Source organism: Ascaphus truei, chromosome 2 (genome assembly GCF_040206685.1).
Source record: "Ascaphus truei isolate aAscTru1 chromosome 2, aAscTru1.hap1, whole genome shotgun sequence".
NCBI classification, from domain to species: Eukaryota; Metazoa; Chordata; class Amphibia; order Anura; family Ascaphidae; genus Ascaphus; species Ascaphus truei.
In genome coordinates, this window is record NC_134484.1 from 217045763 (window position 1) to 217063659 (window position 17897).

The window sequence follows — 17897 nt, forward strand, 5'->3', positions numbered from 1 at the left end:
TGTGATTTATTCCATTGAAACAGACATACACACAATGTTTTACAATTATGCAGAAGAAAACACACTTACTGGGGATCTGGGGGAAAAATCTGACTTTCCTATCACTTTACAGTCCTTTAAACAAAGTTTGCAGTTGATCGGGACTTGTCCCGAAATGTCCTGGAACTCAAATCGGCATGCAGTTCCACACAACACCACTGGATAAGCTCCGGAGCGTTGAAATAGTTTGACTTTGAGTAAGTCCCAAACCTCCTGGAACTCAAATCAGCATGTAGTTCCAGCCGCGACCGCTAAGTTCGATTTGTAGAACTTGGCGGCAAAAAGTCGGGACTTAGAAAATATTTCAGCCCAAAATCCTTCAAATGATGGGGACAGCCATTGGCTCCAAAATGGCACCCTTCTATGCCAACATATTTATGGATAGTTATGGACATGTGTATCTACGACATGATGCCCCATTCGTGGAACAAATCCTTAATTACACACCTGATTTAGGGAGGACAGAAGGGAGAGCTCTTACAGTACATCTCATGCCTTAATCTGATTCCGTCTACGATATGGTTTACGGCTAACCACAGTATGACCAGCATTACATTTCTCGACATGGTGATCTATAAAAAAAAGGTGGAAAACTTGCAACAAGAATTTTCCAAAAAACAACAGACAAGAATACTCTATGCAACAAGCCATCACCCTGTCTCACTGAAACATGGTCTCCCGTACTCGCAGAAGCTAAGAGTCAAAAGAATTACCAGCGACCCCAGGGAAGTGGAGGATTCGTTACGGGAAATAGCTAACGGTTTTATGATGAGATACCATGAAACCGTAGTGGACGATGTCCTGGCCAAAGCACGTGCCGTGGACAGAGGAACTCTACTCGCACTCTGTGTGAACAATACTGAGGACAGACAAATCAATATCATTAGTACCTACAGTATACTACATCATCCAGCTTCAGTAAGTGCAGCATTCACAAGAACTGAAATATTTTATCAAACGATGCGAGAATTGGAGATATCTGCAAAATTATGCCACGACTGTGCTACCGACGAGGCCGCAATCTGAGGTATGCTCTCACATAGGCAGACCCAATTATAAAGTATGCACCAACCACCTCATGGCTTCAATGAAAGCCTGGGCCTTTCAAGTGCCATGGCTGCATCAACTGCCAATATATGCATACTGGCCAATCATTCTCCCGTCCCCATAATGGAATCAGATTCAAATCAAAACCTACCTCAACTGCGAAACATGATTCGTTGTCTATTTTATTAAGTGCCCCTGCGGACTTTACTACATAGGCAAAACTAGCCGGATGCTAAAAGAGAGAATGGCTATTCACAGGTCCACCATAAAGAAAGCGCTTCAAGACCAGAACAAAGATGAGGATCTCAACTACCTGCCAGTAGCCAGACACTTCAGGAAACATAGACATAGTTTGGCGGCAATGAAGTGCATGCCAATACTTCAAGCAATACATCTACGTGGGGCAGAGATAGGAACAAATTGCTATTTCAATTGGAGGTCAGGATGATATTTGAATTGAAGACAATGCCTCCACATGGTCAAAATGAGGATTTCAAACTGGGTTGTTTCATTTAATTTTGCTACAGCCCTGCTGAGTCTCGTGTACCTATCGATGAGGGTCTACACCAGATATTAAAGTGATGGATCATTATCCATCAGGAGATACTATAGAGATCATATAGAACTTGTATACAGTACATCATCCCATGTTGTTCTGACCCCTAGTATATTCTTAAGACAAGTTATCTTTATTAGGGTTTTGTGATTCACTCTGCTTTATACCAGGACTGATGTTACTTTGATTTTTATCAGTGTTAGGTGTTTCCATAGCTTCCACATCTTCCCCCGTCTCGCCACCACACTCCGTCTTTGTTTTTCCCTTTGTGTCATCACAAAACTACCCCTGCAGTTGCTGTTTTCGCAAGTACTGTAGTGCTACGCATGCACATTCATATGTAAACACTAGACTGATCACTATGGCTACAGTAGACACTAATACAGCTGCCATTTCAGTTATCAGCTGTTCTTTCTCCCACTAAGGACTCCTGCATTGACGTGACAACAGTAACAATTAAGGCTGAGACTCCATCAGCTGCACAGGTTTGCAGGCTTTTGCAATCATTGAACCTCACCGTGACTAAATACCCTAAACCCCATGCACCCATCACCTGAAATCAATCACAATGCTAATTGAAGACACGTGATGTTCCTCCTGCTCTCTGAAGCTCAGCCGTGTGCCATCAGTGCTCCGGAGCTGTCATCAGCTGTGGAGTAGCAGCTGATTAAGCACTCAGTCCTCTGTCGCCTTGGCAACCAGAACTCCTCCGAAAGCAGCACATAGCACAATGCACGTGCTACTGGCAGTGTCTCTGTGGTCTGTGCTCCAGAGCGTGAATTGGCTATGGAGTGTGAAAGTTAATCACACAATGAGTCCTCCAATGCTCCATGTGCAGCATGCAGCACAGTGCAAGTGTTGGAAGCAGAACCTGCTGAAAGACATCAACGAGCATAGCCTGCATAACATATTGGCCACCCGTGATGTGCAGGGCACTATGGGGCCTCCAAACACCCACAGGGATCAACTGAGGGCCCATTGCACATGTGGGAACCACCCATGTGCCCCCAGACACCTGTGGGGATGACCCAGTGACCCCCAGACACCCGTGGGGACCACCCATGGACCCCGTTGGGGCCCACGGACACCCACAAGGAATACCTGGAGGCACAGGAGAGACAGTACTTTTAACACTTTTTTACCTTCCAGGATCAATTCCCTATGCAGGAAAAGGTAGTGGAATAAAATGGGATTTATTCTTGTAAAACTAGAAGACACACAATGAAACACATAATACAGTAAATACACACTTAACTGAATGGCTGGGTGGAGTCTCTATCCTCACTAGGTGCCTGTTTCAGAAGGCTTACCCTGTCTGCTCCATGTCCAGGAAAACCACGGTACTCTTTTCAGGAAATAAATCTTGATTTCCCTGCTGACCACAACTTGGATGAAAGTTAGAACTTAGCCACAATCTGAGAACTTGTCCTCAACTAGGCCAGACTCCACCGGCAACTCTGTGCCGAGTGCTTTGCTATTCGGAGCAAAGCACTTTTGAAACTATTTAAAAAACTATTTTTTTTAAATAATGCAAAGTGTTTTTGCGGTTGTTGATAATATTGTAAAGAATTTGGATTTTCCATCCTGGATTCAGACCTGGATTGATATCCCCCATCTTGGCGCTTCCCTGAATAGATATCCTGATTGGTCATCTGTATCCACAAATGAAACTGCATGTGAAGAGGTTTCTACATTAGATATTTTGGATTATCCGCTCTAGTTCTCGAACGTTCTTCCTTTCAGGATAGATTTCTGTGGGGTAGATCTAAATGCCAAGTTATTTTGTGGACCCCTATAAGGTCGGTCTGCCTTCTTATTGATCCTTTGCCAACTGTATACTGTTTTTTGTCATAATCTGACTTAACCCGATCAAATTTACTTTGTTTCTTTGCAATGATCTCCCTTTCAACATCTTCTATTGTATTAGATAGAATCCGATCAAAATCTTTAAATCCTTCAATGTCCTTAAATTTATACAATTGATTCTGCAAATTTTTAATCTTCACCTCCAAATATTAATTATCCTTTATTTTTTCTAGAATTATAAGTTCCATTAATTTGAATGAACAATTGTTAAACACAATGATTCACTGACCTTCAAAATCTTTACTTAGAAAACCAACAGTCAGTGATTTCTTTACTCTCCGGCCCCTGGGAATCCTCTTACTCTAAATGTAGTTCTCAAGTGTCACAACATCGCACCATATTCTGGTCTTGAGTGTCAACAGCTTTTCCAATGGCAGGAAATTAATTTTTAATTCTGAAACATCATTTGATTCCGCATCTACAATATTCTAAAAGACTTGGAGGGATTTTTCTTTCTGACAGTATAGTCATTGCAACTAAATGCCTAAACTGCTGTAGAACTTAGAGTTCTGTTCCTGTGAACTGCCTGGGTCTTCCATTTATAATGTGACAAAAATTACCGCAAAAGGTTTTGAATAATACTAAAAATATCTAAGACTAACAAGCACTCTCAAAATACTTATACAAAAATGATCTGATCCCTATAGTGCACGGGCAACAACATCAATGAATATAGATTGTAAGCTCCATGGGGCAGGGACTGTGTCTGCAAAATGTCTCTGTAAAGCGCTACGTAAAACTAGCAGTGCTATACAAGAACATGCTATTATTATTATTATTATATCCAGATACAAGGTTTTAGTGGTATAAGCGCTCCAGCGCTGGATCCTCAGAGTAATATATATACTGTTGTTCCACACACCATTGCTCCCTTCTCTTCTGAGAACTTGGACTTTCTTGACCACGAGCTACCACCGATCCTCTGGAACCCAAATCAGCACCAAATCCCAGCCATGTCTGCTACATTTGATTTTGAGAACTTGTTCGCAAAAGTTGGGACTTAGAATCTGGCAGGTGGGGTTTTCTGGCTTGAAATCAAAGTTGGTTGCTCTGCTATTCGCGCAAGAGCAATTTTGAAAAGCCCGCCCCTGATCTAACTACTGGGAATCTCAAATCTCATTGGCTCAGACATTCTTTATAGTATTGTGAGTTTCATTCATGAAACTCAGCAGCCAATCATTGCGTGGGAACTTTCTCAGCAACCAATCAGAGCCAAGCCGGTATGAAAAGCCAGGTCAGCTGGAAATATAAATTGCCAAGGGACATGCACAAGTTTGCCACCTCTGTCCCTGGCTATCTCAATGCCCCCCACTGGGTCAGGCTCCATTAGGTCTGGCAGAGAAAGTGGCAGCCCGGATAACTGCGATTGTTCCCCGGACATGGGTACTTGAGCCCTTTCTGCTATCCAAATGGCTTTCACACCTTTTGCATTTCTGACTACTTTGAACTCTGATGTCCAGCAGACTTGCTGGCGCCTATGGGTTAGCCCTGGCAGTCTGTTTGTGCATCGGTTCCGAAAGTCCCAAGCACATTACTTTATAACACTTAATAAATCATGGTTCTAATACATTTACTGAGTCTCTGGGTATGGAAAGATGTATTTTTATTCCTATAAGCCTTTTTCCTCTTATACTATCTTTTGGGACTTAGTCTGGACTCTGAGAACCCCCCCCCCCCCCGCAAACTTATCTATGTTGAGGCAACCACAAACCCAATACATGTTCTGAGTCACCAGGACACTTGCTGGGGTACCCCACTTAACCTAGAGATCCCCTCAGATACAGGGACACTTGTTCACCTCTGTGCCCCATTCACCTCTCTGGGCTATGCTGAAGCAGGGTACCCTAGTGGTGAGTCGCGGTTGCGTTTTCAAGGGGAGATATTGCCGGGACAGTGTGGCTACATGTATCAGGGAATCAGGCATGATTCCCGGGCACGTTTTTAAGGGAACCGACAACTCCGGACCCCAACTACCTTGGCACATTCTGACAACAATTCCTCCGCAAACCCCCCTTGAAACTCATTCCCTAGCAATCCCTGCTCGCTGGCATGCCTTGAATGGTAAAAACACAAAAAATACTTTATTTACACAAAGTACAGTTGAAGAATACAATGTTACTGGTTCCAAGAGCTAACTCTCTTGTACCCTTATACACGGTCAGGGGTAAAAAACGGGCTTAACCTTCATTTTAAAGCCTGGTTACCCCCTACCTGTACAAAGATATTTTGGGGATAACATGCATACTCGTAACGTCAGACCAGATGCTGTCTGCGGGTATAATGGGGGACAACCGGTATCTTTGCCCGAACCTTGTTCACATGTTTTAAACACATTTTCACCCAAACAACCATCCTTAAACTCCCGCTCCCGAAGTCCCAGGTTTATTCACAGACATTATGGATATAATCAGTGCTTGAAAAATTACCCAAAAATCTACTCGCCAAACCAAAAAATCTACTCGCCACCTAGCCCCGCCCCCAGCCCCTCCCCTAGCTCCACCCCCAGCCCCTCCCCTAGCTCCGCCCCCAGCCCCACTTAAAAATTTTTAAAGTTAATTCCTAGTAAAACATTCTTTTTTGACATAAGTTTATATATTGTATTACATTTATACTTTACTACAATTAGTCCTTGTTACGTGTGTGTGTGTGTGTGTGTGTGTGTGTGTGTGTGTGTATGTGTGTGTGTGTGTGTGTGTGTGTGTGTGTGTGTGTGTGTGTGTGTGTGTGTGTGTTTGTGTGTGTGTGTGTGTGTGTGACTATTTTCCTGCACCCATTAACCAGTGGCTAGACGCCCCCTCTTCACAATATCTAAAGCAGCAATCCCGCCTGGGATCTTACCTGATCCGCAGTCCCTCAATGTCCAGGTACCCTCATACCCGCAATGTTATATGTGACTGGGTGGAATTACTGACTGGGTGACTGGGTGGAATTACTGACTGGGTGACTGGGTGGAATTACTGACTGGGTGACTGGGTGGGGGTGGAATTACTGACTGGGTGACGGGGTGGGGGTGGAATTACTGACTGGGTGACGGGGTGGGGGTGGAATTACTGACTGGGTGACTGGGTGGGGGTGGAATTACTGACTGAGTGACTGGGTGGGGGTGGAATTACTGACTGGGTGAGATTACTGACTGGGTGACTGGGTGGGATTACTGACTGGGTGAGATTACTGACTGGGTGACTGGGTGGGATTACTGACTGGGTGAGATTACTGACTGGGTAACTGGGTGGGATTACTGACTGGGTGAGATTACTGACTGGGTGACTGGGTGGGATTACTGACTGGGTGAGATTACTGACTGGGTGACTGGGTGGGATTACTGACTGGGTGAGATTACTGACTGGGTGACTGGGTGGGATTACTGACTGGGTGTGATTACTGACTGGGTGATATTACTGACTGGGTAACTGGGTGGGATTACTGACTGGGTGAGATTACTGACTGGGTGAGATTACTGACTGGGTGACTGGGTGGGATTACTGACTGGTGAGATTACTGACTGGGTGGGATTACTGACTGGGTGAGATTACTGACTGGGTGAGATTACTGACTGGGTGAGATTAATGACTGGGTGAGATTACTGACTGGGTGGGATTACTGACTGGGTGGGATTACTGACTGGGTGACTGGGTGGGATTACTGACTGGGTGAGATTACTGACTGGGTGACTGGGTGACTGGGTGGGATTACTGACTGGGTGAGATTACTGACTGGGTGACTGGATGACTGGGTGGGGGGTGGGATGACTGACTGTGTGACTGGTGGGGGGTGGGATTACTGACTGTGTGACTGGTGGGGGGGTGGGATTACTGACTGGGTGACTGTGTGGGGGTGGGATTACTGACTGGGTGACTGCGTGGGATTACTGACTGGGTGACTGGGTGGGATTACTGACTGGGTGACTGGGTGGGGTGACTGGGTGTGGGGTGACTGACTGGAGGGGTTACCTCTGGTGTCCTGCACACACATGTTCTCTCTCCCCCATATACACACACACATACACACACAAACACACACACACACACACACACACACACACACACACACACACACACACACACACACACACACACACACACACACACACACATACACACACACACTCTGTCTCTTTCCCCCATACACATACACACACACTCTCTCTCAATCTCTCTCTCACATACACATACACACACTCTCTCTCAATCTCTCTCTCACATACACATACACACACTCTTGCTCAGTACCTCACAGTATCTCAGGAGCGCTGGAGGGGAGAGAGGGAGGGGAGAAACACCCGGCTACTATCTCCCGCCCCGCGCGGACAGCGGGAGAGCACTGGAGGGGGGGCGGTATCTCCAGACCCGCGCGGACAGCGGGAGAGCATCGGAGGGGGGGGGGGGCGGTATCTCCCAACCCGCGCGCACAGCGGGAGAGCGCCGGAGGGGGGGCGGTATCTCCAGACCCGCGCGCACAGCGGGAGAGCACCAGGGGGGGGGGGTGTATCTCCAGACCCGCGCGCACAGCGGGAGAGCGCCGGAGGGGGGGGGGTGTATCTCCAGACCCGCGCGCACAGCGGGAGAGTGCCAGAGGGGGGAGAGTGCCAGAGGGGGGGAGAGTGCCAGAGGGGGGGAGAGTGCCAGAGGGGGGGGTGTATCTCCAGACCCGCACGCACAGCGGGAGAGCGCCGGAGGGGGGGGGGGTGTATCTCCAGACCCGCACGCACAGCGGGAGAGTGCCAGAGGGGGGAGAGTGCCAGAGGGGGGAGAGTGCCAGAGGGGGGGAGAGTGCCAGAGGGGGGGAGAGTGCCAGAGGGGGGGGGGTGTATCTCCAGACCCGCGCGCACAGCGGGAGAGCACCGGAGGGGGGGGGGGCGGTATCTCCCGACCCGCGCAGACAGCGGGAGAGTGCCAGAGGCGGGGGGTGTATCTCCAGACCCGCGCGCACAGCGGGAGAGCACCGGAGGGGGGGGGGGGGGCGGTATCGCCCGACCCGCGCAGACAGCGGGAGAGTGCCGGAGGGGGGGCGGTATCTCCCGACCCGCGCGGACAGCGGGAGAGTGCCGGAGGGGGGGGGGGGCGGTATCTCACGACCCGCGCAGACAGCGGGAGCACCAGGGACCGGGGGCAGGATATATCAGTGTATATATAAATATTTTAAAGTGCATTAAATTCCCCCCACCTCAAGTATCTGTTCAAAATCCTCCATGACCGGATCAGTGCAGGTCTTGTAAATTACAGGAGCTGGCACAATTATACAGAAGGATATATAGAGGAGGAGGAGGAGCAGCAGACGACACACGCGCACACCCCCTCCCCCCCATCATTACTTACCCGTGAAGAGAAGGAAGGGCGGTTTGAAGTCCTGGCAACTCCATCCCGCTCACAGCCAATCAGCTATCAGCTAAAGGGATTTTTTTTTGTTTTCGAGCAGGGGATTTTTTTTTTGTTTTCGAGCAGGGGATTTTATTTTGCAGAGTAGTGGAAAAGTTACTGGCCACGAGCCAATATCCGATCGCAGCTGGCGAGTTGGCGACCGGGTTTGTCGAGCACTGGATATAATACATACAGTGTCCTTGGTTTATGGTGCTGCTAAGTTACCGGGACCCACGGATTTCAGGGATAACCAGTCGGGCTTCACCTTTATTATGAAGATTGGCTACCCCCACCATCACACAGATAGGTAGATAGGTAGATAGATAGATAGATAGATAGATAGATAGATAGATAGATAGATAGATAGATAGATAGATAGATAGATAGATAGATAGATAGATAGATAGATAGATAGATAGATAGATGGATGGACTGTATATATATATATTTTTCTTTCGAAAAAAGTAAAAAGAGACGCTTGCCACATAGCATAAATCTGTGTTGACATTTAATATCACATAGATGGTATCAAAATTAGCACACTCACAAGTGTAGCAAGAACATGCACATTTGAGAGATATAAATTCTCATGAAAGTTGTGGTCATCTGTAGCAATCTTCTATAGTCCCATATATGCAGTTTTCCCTGCCGAAATCACACTGCGTGTGATGAAACACATTGGGACATGGATGATTGCGTGCTACGTCACTATGCCATTTTTAGTGGGTATGTTCCAAAATACTAGTACCACAATCAGTGGCAAACAAACAATCATCATTTTTTATTTACTTTGATACATTATTAACTTTTGCATAAACTTCCCCTGGACGGCTTGGCACTACATTTATATGCTTTTTGAGTCACATACTCCGGACCACCGAGCGGGATACCAGCCTTCCATATGGGACTATAAAAGATTGCAACAGATGACCACCACTTTCGTGAGATAAGCAGTCTCTCTGTGTCTCCATGAGCAGCTCTTATAGAAGCAAGGAATGGGCTTTTTATTATTATTTTTAACATTGTATAAAGCAGGGGGTCTCCGAAGCTGAACCACATTAATTTCAACCCCGGGGACCCCCTTTTTTCAGAGATACAGACCTCCGATTAGGCTTCCAGTATCTCCTGCAAGTTATAATATCTCGAGGCATGTGGGTCAATAAGAAGTCGTGACCAGACGACGGCACGGCTTCCTATTGGCCCATTACAGAGTGGCTACTGGCATCCCATATGGAGGTATCTCTGGAAGAAGGGGGTCCCCGGAGCTGAAATGAATGGGGTTCCACTCCAGAGACCGCCATGCTTCAAACCTATGTTAAAAATAAGAATGAAAAAAATAACATACCCCACCCACACCCTTTAGACTATACCTAAAAAAAATAAACACTTACCAGTATTAAAAACTCTCATTAATGAACCCCCACCATTACCTTAGTCGCTAACTACTATGGCAATGAAGGGTTTAACCCCTCCCCCCACCGTCCGGGAGGCCTTACCACTCTGCCTTTCCCACACAGCTCCAATAAAACTACCCTCCTCTAGACTAATGCCCAATATCCCTATTAGTCAAATGTGGCTAATAGTGATTTGGGGAATTAACAAACACAAATAAAAACATGTTTAACCCACCTAACCATCTTGTCTAGGGTAACTTCACCCATCACATACTCCCCACTACACCCAACAAGTGTCCCCTGCTCCCCCCTCCATGATAATAGGATGTTTTTGACCAGCTCTTAAAGGCTAGCCCAGTAGGATTAATGCTGCAGGTGTCCTGCTTTAATACTTCTGGACTGCAACTGGGCCAAGTACAAAATGTACTGTTTTCAAAGCTGCAGACAAGCTGTGTATTTCTGCATTTTCGTCCCCATTCTGGCTACATCTGTACCTTCAGGGAGCAGGGGACATGAATCCACATACTGTAGCAGAGGTTTCTATAAACAGGGAATGGACATGACTGCACATGAGTAGTGGTATTATCTCCCTGCAGTGACCCAAAAGATTAAAGCTGTGGGTCTCATTCAGAAGCATGGAACCCAGCAGCATTAATCCTTCTTGGCAGCTTACTGTCCTCGAGCCTGCGAGATCTGTTGCCGCACTGCAGCCACACCAACAGTGAAAATCATGGCACAGAGGACAGTAAATCTTGATAAATCTATAATATGTGCCATTTACAATCTTGCTATTATTCTTGTTATAGTATCTTTTTGATAGAGAAGATCAAGAGTGTAAGATTAAAAAAATATCTGACCTATAAAATGTTGTCCTCCCATAGGTATCCTACAGAAATGTAATTGTATTTCATTGTATTAACTGGTAGAACTGCATGACGTTTCCATAAATTCCAATAAGAACAAGTAATGTAATAGTTAGTGCTGTTTGTACAGTAACATGCTAATGCTAATGCTAATAATACTCTTTTTTTCAAGTTCATGCTTATGGATTATTTTAGAGTAGAATATGATATTATGTGTTCGTCCACCTTAGTTATTATTTTTCTTTTCATAATCTTAAATATCTGCTTTCCTATTGAGATTTAATTTTTTTCTAGCAGCTTGCAGTTTTTGATGGTTAATTTATTCCCATGGTAATGCAGTGACTGGCAATTTAAATGTCATTGTGTTAAATGTGAACAAAACTTGTTCTGAGCCCAATTAATCTTAATAACTAAGAATGGATTTTAACAGTGAATATCCACAAAATTTCAAGAAGGTTAACTCAGGCACCAGGTGACTCATAGTTCCAGCCACGGCAGCTAAGTTCCTTTCTGAGAAATTGGCCCTGAAAGTTGGGACTTAGGAATTTCTTGACCTGAAATTTCTGAAGCCGGCTCGCTGCTATTTCTCACAGAGCTTCTTTTGGTGGTTTCAAATTTGCTGCTGTGGTCTTGGCGTTTGGAATCTGAGGACCGGATTGGCTGCTAGCTTTCTTATAGTATTTCAGATTCATTCATGAAATACTACAGCCAATCCGAGCATGGGAACTTTACAACCAGCCAATCAGAGGGCTGCCAGTCTTCTGAAGCCGGGCAAGCATATTTTCTGAATGCAACAAGGGCATGTGCAAGTTTGCCACCTAAGCAACTTGTTATTCAGAAGCCACCCACAGGGTTAGGTGCCTCCAGGTCTGGGAAGGCAAATGATAGCCGGAACAGCTTGCATTGATCCCAGGATGTGGGTACTCCACCTAGCCATCCTGCCCAAATGGCTTTAACACCTTTGGCAGTACTGTATCTGTGGCTTTCAAGCCCGGACCCTGAGCCGACTCACTTGCACCAACTTGGTAGCCATGTGGTCTCTAATCTTCCCCTGCTTGGAAGTCCCCAGTTTATATACAGTGCATAGGTATAATACATTATAAACATAACTGATTTAATAAAATATAATTTTCACTTTTACCTTGTCTAAGTCTTTTGGTGATGAGGGGTAGAATAGGACAATACGCCTTTAACCCTACTAGCCATATCCTGCACACACTGTAAACCTGACTTAGCCTTTAGAAACCGCATAGCCATATTGGTTACTAAATGTCATGGTAGACCAGTTCTTACTAACAAATTAATTCCAGGGTTCTGAACTAAGCAGTACAAGGCGGGTAAAATAAATTGTAATTTATTTCCATTTAGGACAAACACACAATACTGGGATGGGTGAACAAAATAAAATGTTCACGGAATGAAACAAAGTCTCTGGACACCCCTGCACGCATGCAAGTGGGTGCGCAATGTGAGCCGTGCAACAGTCCTTGGCTAGGGGTGCAACTTGCCACCCCTATATCTTCGCCGAAAGGAAATATTTCATAATGTCCTTACAGGATTAGTTCGGGAATCCTTAGCTCAAACAAATTCTGGAAGAGGGGCACGATCCTAAGTTATTATGTTGTTAACCTCTCACACTCCGGAACTGCTGACACTAAACCTTGGACATTACTTGGTAAAGCTGAGATGAATCTGACTAGGATAATGCTGCAGGCACCTTTATATGGTTAATGGTCCTATTCCTAACATGCACACCCAATCCTCTCATGGGAACAACATTTCCCACCTATCCCCGACTTGCCAGGAGTTCATAGAATGGGCAGAAGTTTCTTCCCAGTCTGCTAATTATTATATTATAATATATTATTGAAAGCACTGCATGCCTGCCTGCCTGCCTGGATGTCCGGTGTCCCTAGGGACAATGCCATTGCACCTTTGGCCTGTCACTCCGCCTCAGGCCATGCCCGCCCCCGCACCATGCCCACCCACGCACACCTGTCATTGGTCGGCCATGCCCGCCCCCCGCACCATGCCCGCCCCCGCACACCTGTCATTGGTCTGCGGCCAGCACCCCGCACCATGCCCGCCCCCGCAGACCTGTCATTGGTCTGCAGCCAGCACCCCGCACACCTCTCATTGGTCTGCGGCCAACACCACTGCCACACTGTGACACCCCTCACTGAGCTACACCACTGACAAACTCTCCCATCCCTCACTGAGCTTTGGGAATCGCAGCACCTAACCCTCACTGCTCAGAGACATTTGCACCTTTTTTGGGACCACGCTTCACAACTCTCAACAGAGAAAACCCTGACCACCTCCTACCAATCAGGTACAGACTCTTAGCTCGATAAATATTTATTTCACCACTGCAAACATACACCGCACGATCACATCCACACACCGCCTCTTAAAAACACCACCCCCACATCCCCACCGCACTCTGCTCCAGCCATACCGACTCAGCATTAACCACCATTAACCCCCCCCCCCGCTCCTCACCTTCACAACGGACACCGCATGGAGCTCCTTTCACCACTGCAAACATACACCGCACGATCACATCCACACACCGCCTCTTACTGACACACCATTAACCCCCCCTCCTCCTCCCCCACGGCCACCGCACGGAGCTCCTCCAGGCCCATACTGACACCATTAACCCCCTCCTCCCCCACAGCCACTGCACGGAGCTCCTCCAGGCCCATACTGACACACCATTAACCCCCCCTCCCCTCCTCCCCCACGGACACCGCACGGAGCTCCTCCAGGCCCATACTGACACAGCATTAACCCCCTCCCCCTCCTCCCCCACCTCGCCCACGGCCACCGCACGGAGCTCCTCCAGGCCCAAATTGACACCATTAACCCCCTCCTCCCCCACAGCCACCGCACGGAGCTCCTCCAGGCCCATACTGACACAGCATTAACCCCCCACTCACCCAAACAGCATCGCAACACCATTAATCCCCTCATCCCCTCCCCCCAACCCCCTCACCCCTCAACCCCTCCCCCCCTCCCCCCTCATCCCTCCCCCCCACCCTCTTACCCCTCATCCCTCATCCCCTCCTCCCCATCCCTCATCCCCTCCCCCCCATCCATCATCCCCTCCCCCCCACCCTTCATCTCCTCCCCCCCTCCCCTCATCCCCTCCCCCCTCCCCTCATCCCCTCATCCCCTCCCCCCCACCCCTCATCCCCTCCCCCCACCCCTCATCCCCACCCCCCTCCCCTCATCCCCTCATCCTCTCCCCCCCACCCCTCATCCCCTCCCCCCCACCCCTCATCCCCACCCCTCATCCCCTCCCCCCATCCCCTCCCCAACTGACACCGCACTGAGCTCCTCCGGAGCCTGCAACACACACACAGCATTAACACCACACCCACCCCCCCAACACACATCCTCCCCTCCAGAGCACACATCACCCCCCCAAACACCAGCCCACATTCCCCCCCCCCCAGACCACATCCCCCCCCCAGACCACACCCCCACCGAGCCCACATCCCCCCCACCGAGCCCACATCCCCCCCCCACAGCCCACATCCCCCCACCCCCCCACCCCTCATCCCCCCTAGCCCAAATCACCCAACAACCCCCCACCCCACATCCTCCCCCCCCACAGCCCACATCACCCCCCCCCCAGACAACATCACCCCCCCAACCCACACCACCAAACCCCCTTTCACATCAACCCCCCACCCCCCCAAACGTATACAGCAACACACCCCCTCCGCTGCCAACACACCTCCCACACTAACTCAGCTCTTCATTGAAATAAAATATATTTGGAACACAATTAAACTGGAGCCGTCTGTGTCATTTATTGCACAAACACTCAACTCACCAACACACACAACACCCACACATAACTCACAAACACCTACACCAAACACACAACTAATAGTCCTACACACACACACACACACACACACACACACACACACACACACACACACACACACACACACACACACACTTCTGAGCACCAAACACACAACACTCACACATACACTCACACACACAACAATCAAGTGCACTGGTATAAACTTACAATCACCATGTTTCTCCCACGGCCAATTATATGTTGCGTGCTCTAGAGTGGGATCCCCACAACAATTGTACATCTTTGCTCCAAGTGGAACTACCAATTTTCAAAAATATTACATAACATTCACATAACATTACAAGTTTACAATACACCATTTACACATACTTATTCACGGTTCACATCCCGGGCAACGCCGGGTCTCTCAGCTAGTATATATATATATACATATATATTTATATATATATATATATACAGTGTTTGAAAAACCTATACATTATCTCGCCCCGGGCGAGTGGATTTAACCCCCGGGCGAGTAAATATTGGCCCAAGCAGCACACGTTTGGTACTAGGTGGCGAGTAGATTTTTTTGTGTGGCGAGTAGATTTTTTGGTGATTTGTCAACCACTGTGTATATATATATATATATATATATATATATATATATATGCAAATATAGCTGTATGCGCATCTGCATGTCTTAGGCAGGTCTGCAACCCCACCTTTCCCCATTATCACCCAGCATACAGCACTTCCACAGCAGCAAGGGATTCTGGGAAATGACATGCAAATGAGCACACAGTGTCACTTTTTGCCTCAATAACCATTTTTAACATGGTTCCCTATAGGCTTAAGCTTGCTGCATGGTCACAGCTTTGAGCACAGCCAGGGTTAAGGTGCATACCCAGAAAACCACCCACAGACACCTGTTTCGACCTTGATGGGTCTCATCAGTGTGGGGTTGATTTTACTGGGAATGCAAGAGAGGCTTAAGCTTGCTGCATGGTCACAGCTTTGTAGAAGTGGAAGTGCTGTATGCTGGGTGATAATGGGGAAAGGTGGGGTTGCAGACCTGCCTAAGACATGCAGATGAGCATACAGCTATATTTGCATATTTGCTTTCCTGTGGAGGGTTTTTGTCACTTTTTTTACTCACCATAACTTAACTCAGTATATATATATATATATATATATATATAGTCAATTGAATAAGTGATCTGCGGTTTAGCTGAAGTGCCTTCTTGATACATAGTATCCTGCCATCTCGTTATCCACTTAATCTGAATTGGTGGCGCGCATCTGCGGTTACCGATCAAAGCCAGGGCGGATACATTGTATGCCGGCTTGTAACCCAGACCGATTATAGGTCAAACCGCAACCCACATCACAGAGCCCCTTCAATTAAGTGGATAACTTGCACTAGGAAAGAGCTAGCACTCTTATTTTTGGAGTGCAGCTAGGTAAAAAGAAACCATGACCATACATATAAGTTTTATATTTGTTGCACCTACAGAATATATATATTAACTTTATGTTTTTTTTAATAACCGACTAATCTGCATAGGTAATATAATTCAGAAAGGTTTAAACCCCCAATCAGAATTGTTACAGCATTCTACATACACAGATTTGAAAACATACAGTACAAAAAAGCTTTATAGGTACAACAAATAACATGGAGCTCTGAAAGCTAAACAAATATATATACTAAAAATCAAAGATAAATCAAAACAGAAACTTACATTTTTGTTTACCCAAACAGGTTTAAAAAAACTTAAATACACGTACTGTAAGAATTTACTTGATGGTAAATACTTGATACTAAATAGAAGCATCAAATAAATCAGTGACTAAAGTGCAGTTTTTGTGACTGTTCCCCCCCTCAACCCCCCCCAAAAAATGATGAAGCTATTTTTCACATAGTCTTGAATTTATCACCTATCAGTTATATATTCCAATTGAATTTTCTGGCTGTCATTTAGGAAAGAATAATAATACATACTTTATCAGCATCACTACTTTTTTAGTACAAAACCATGCATTAATTAAAAAATAACTTGCCTATTTTAACATAATATATCTCTTACACAATGTTACATTTTTAATTATGTGGGCACTCCAAAATAATTCCATAGGAATAGACATTATTGCTACAAAGCATTATACTTAATATTTCTTTTTTTCTTTTCTGTGTTTTTTTGCAGCTTCATTCTGACTTGGACAAAGGTGCTGGGTCTGTTAAGTATACACTCCTAGGTGATGGTGCTGGAACAGTGTTTACCATTGATGACACTACAGGTGACATCCATGCTATTAGAAGCCTAGACCGAGAAGAAAAGGCTTTCTATACCTTACGAGCTCAAGCTGTGGATTTAGTTACCGGAAAACCAGTGGAGCCAGAATCTGAATTTATTATCAAAGTTCAGGACATTAATGATAATGAACCAAAGTTTTTGGATGGCCCTTATATAGCCAGTGTTCCTGAAATGTCTCCAGTGGGTAAGTAGGTATCATCAGTCCCACGATATTTTATTCTGCCATGCCAGTATATGTGTTTTTATAATGAAATGAATGCCATTCCAATATCATTTATAGGCCCTACAAGCAAGTCTGTGTACCCATGCAAAAGCAAGAAACAATGTCTGGCTATGGTATGGTATCATCACATGATACCACCACATTCCTCTGTTCCCATTTTGGCTTTCATCTTTGTAATAATTAATCATCAACACTCTCCCCTCAAAAACTAAATTGTAGTGTGCAACATCTTTAGTGTCTGTGACTCTGACTAAATGTATCAATATAAATACCAAACGTGAAAGAAAATAATACAAAGTATGCTCCCATTTATACTTGACTCATCAACCTCCAGTAACTACTTCCTTGCAAACAAGTGCCTTATCCTCATTTAACCCATTGTTTCCTTGACCTTTGTGTCCTTTGATTCTT

At 46.2% G+C, this 17897-nt stretch overlaps 1 protein-coding gene across 2 annotated transcripts in view; it reads left to right on the plus strand.

Annotated features, from left to right (window-relative positions):
* The window catches only part of CDH12 (cadherin 12), a 1010774-nt gene that overhangs the window by 461092 nt on the left and 531785 nt on the right, over positions 1–17897 (plus strand). For both annotated transcript variants that reach the window (XM_075585916.1, XM_075585915.1), the window contains exon 3: positions 17153–17447. In XM_075585916.1, the coding sequence (XP_075442031.1) occupies positions 17153–17447 (295 nt within the window). The remainder of the gene's footprint in view (positions 1–17152; positions 17448–17897) is intronic.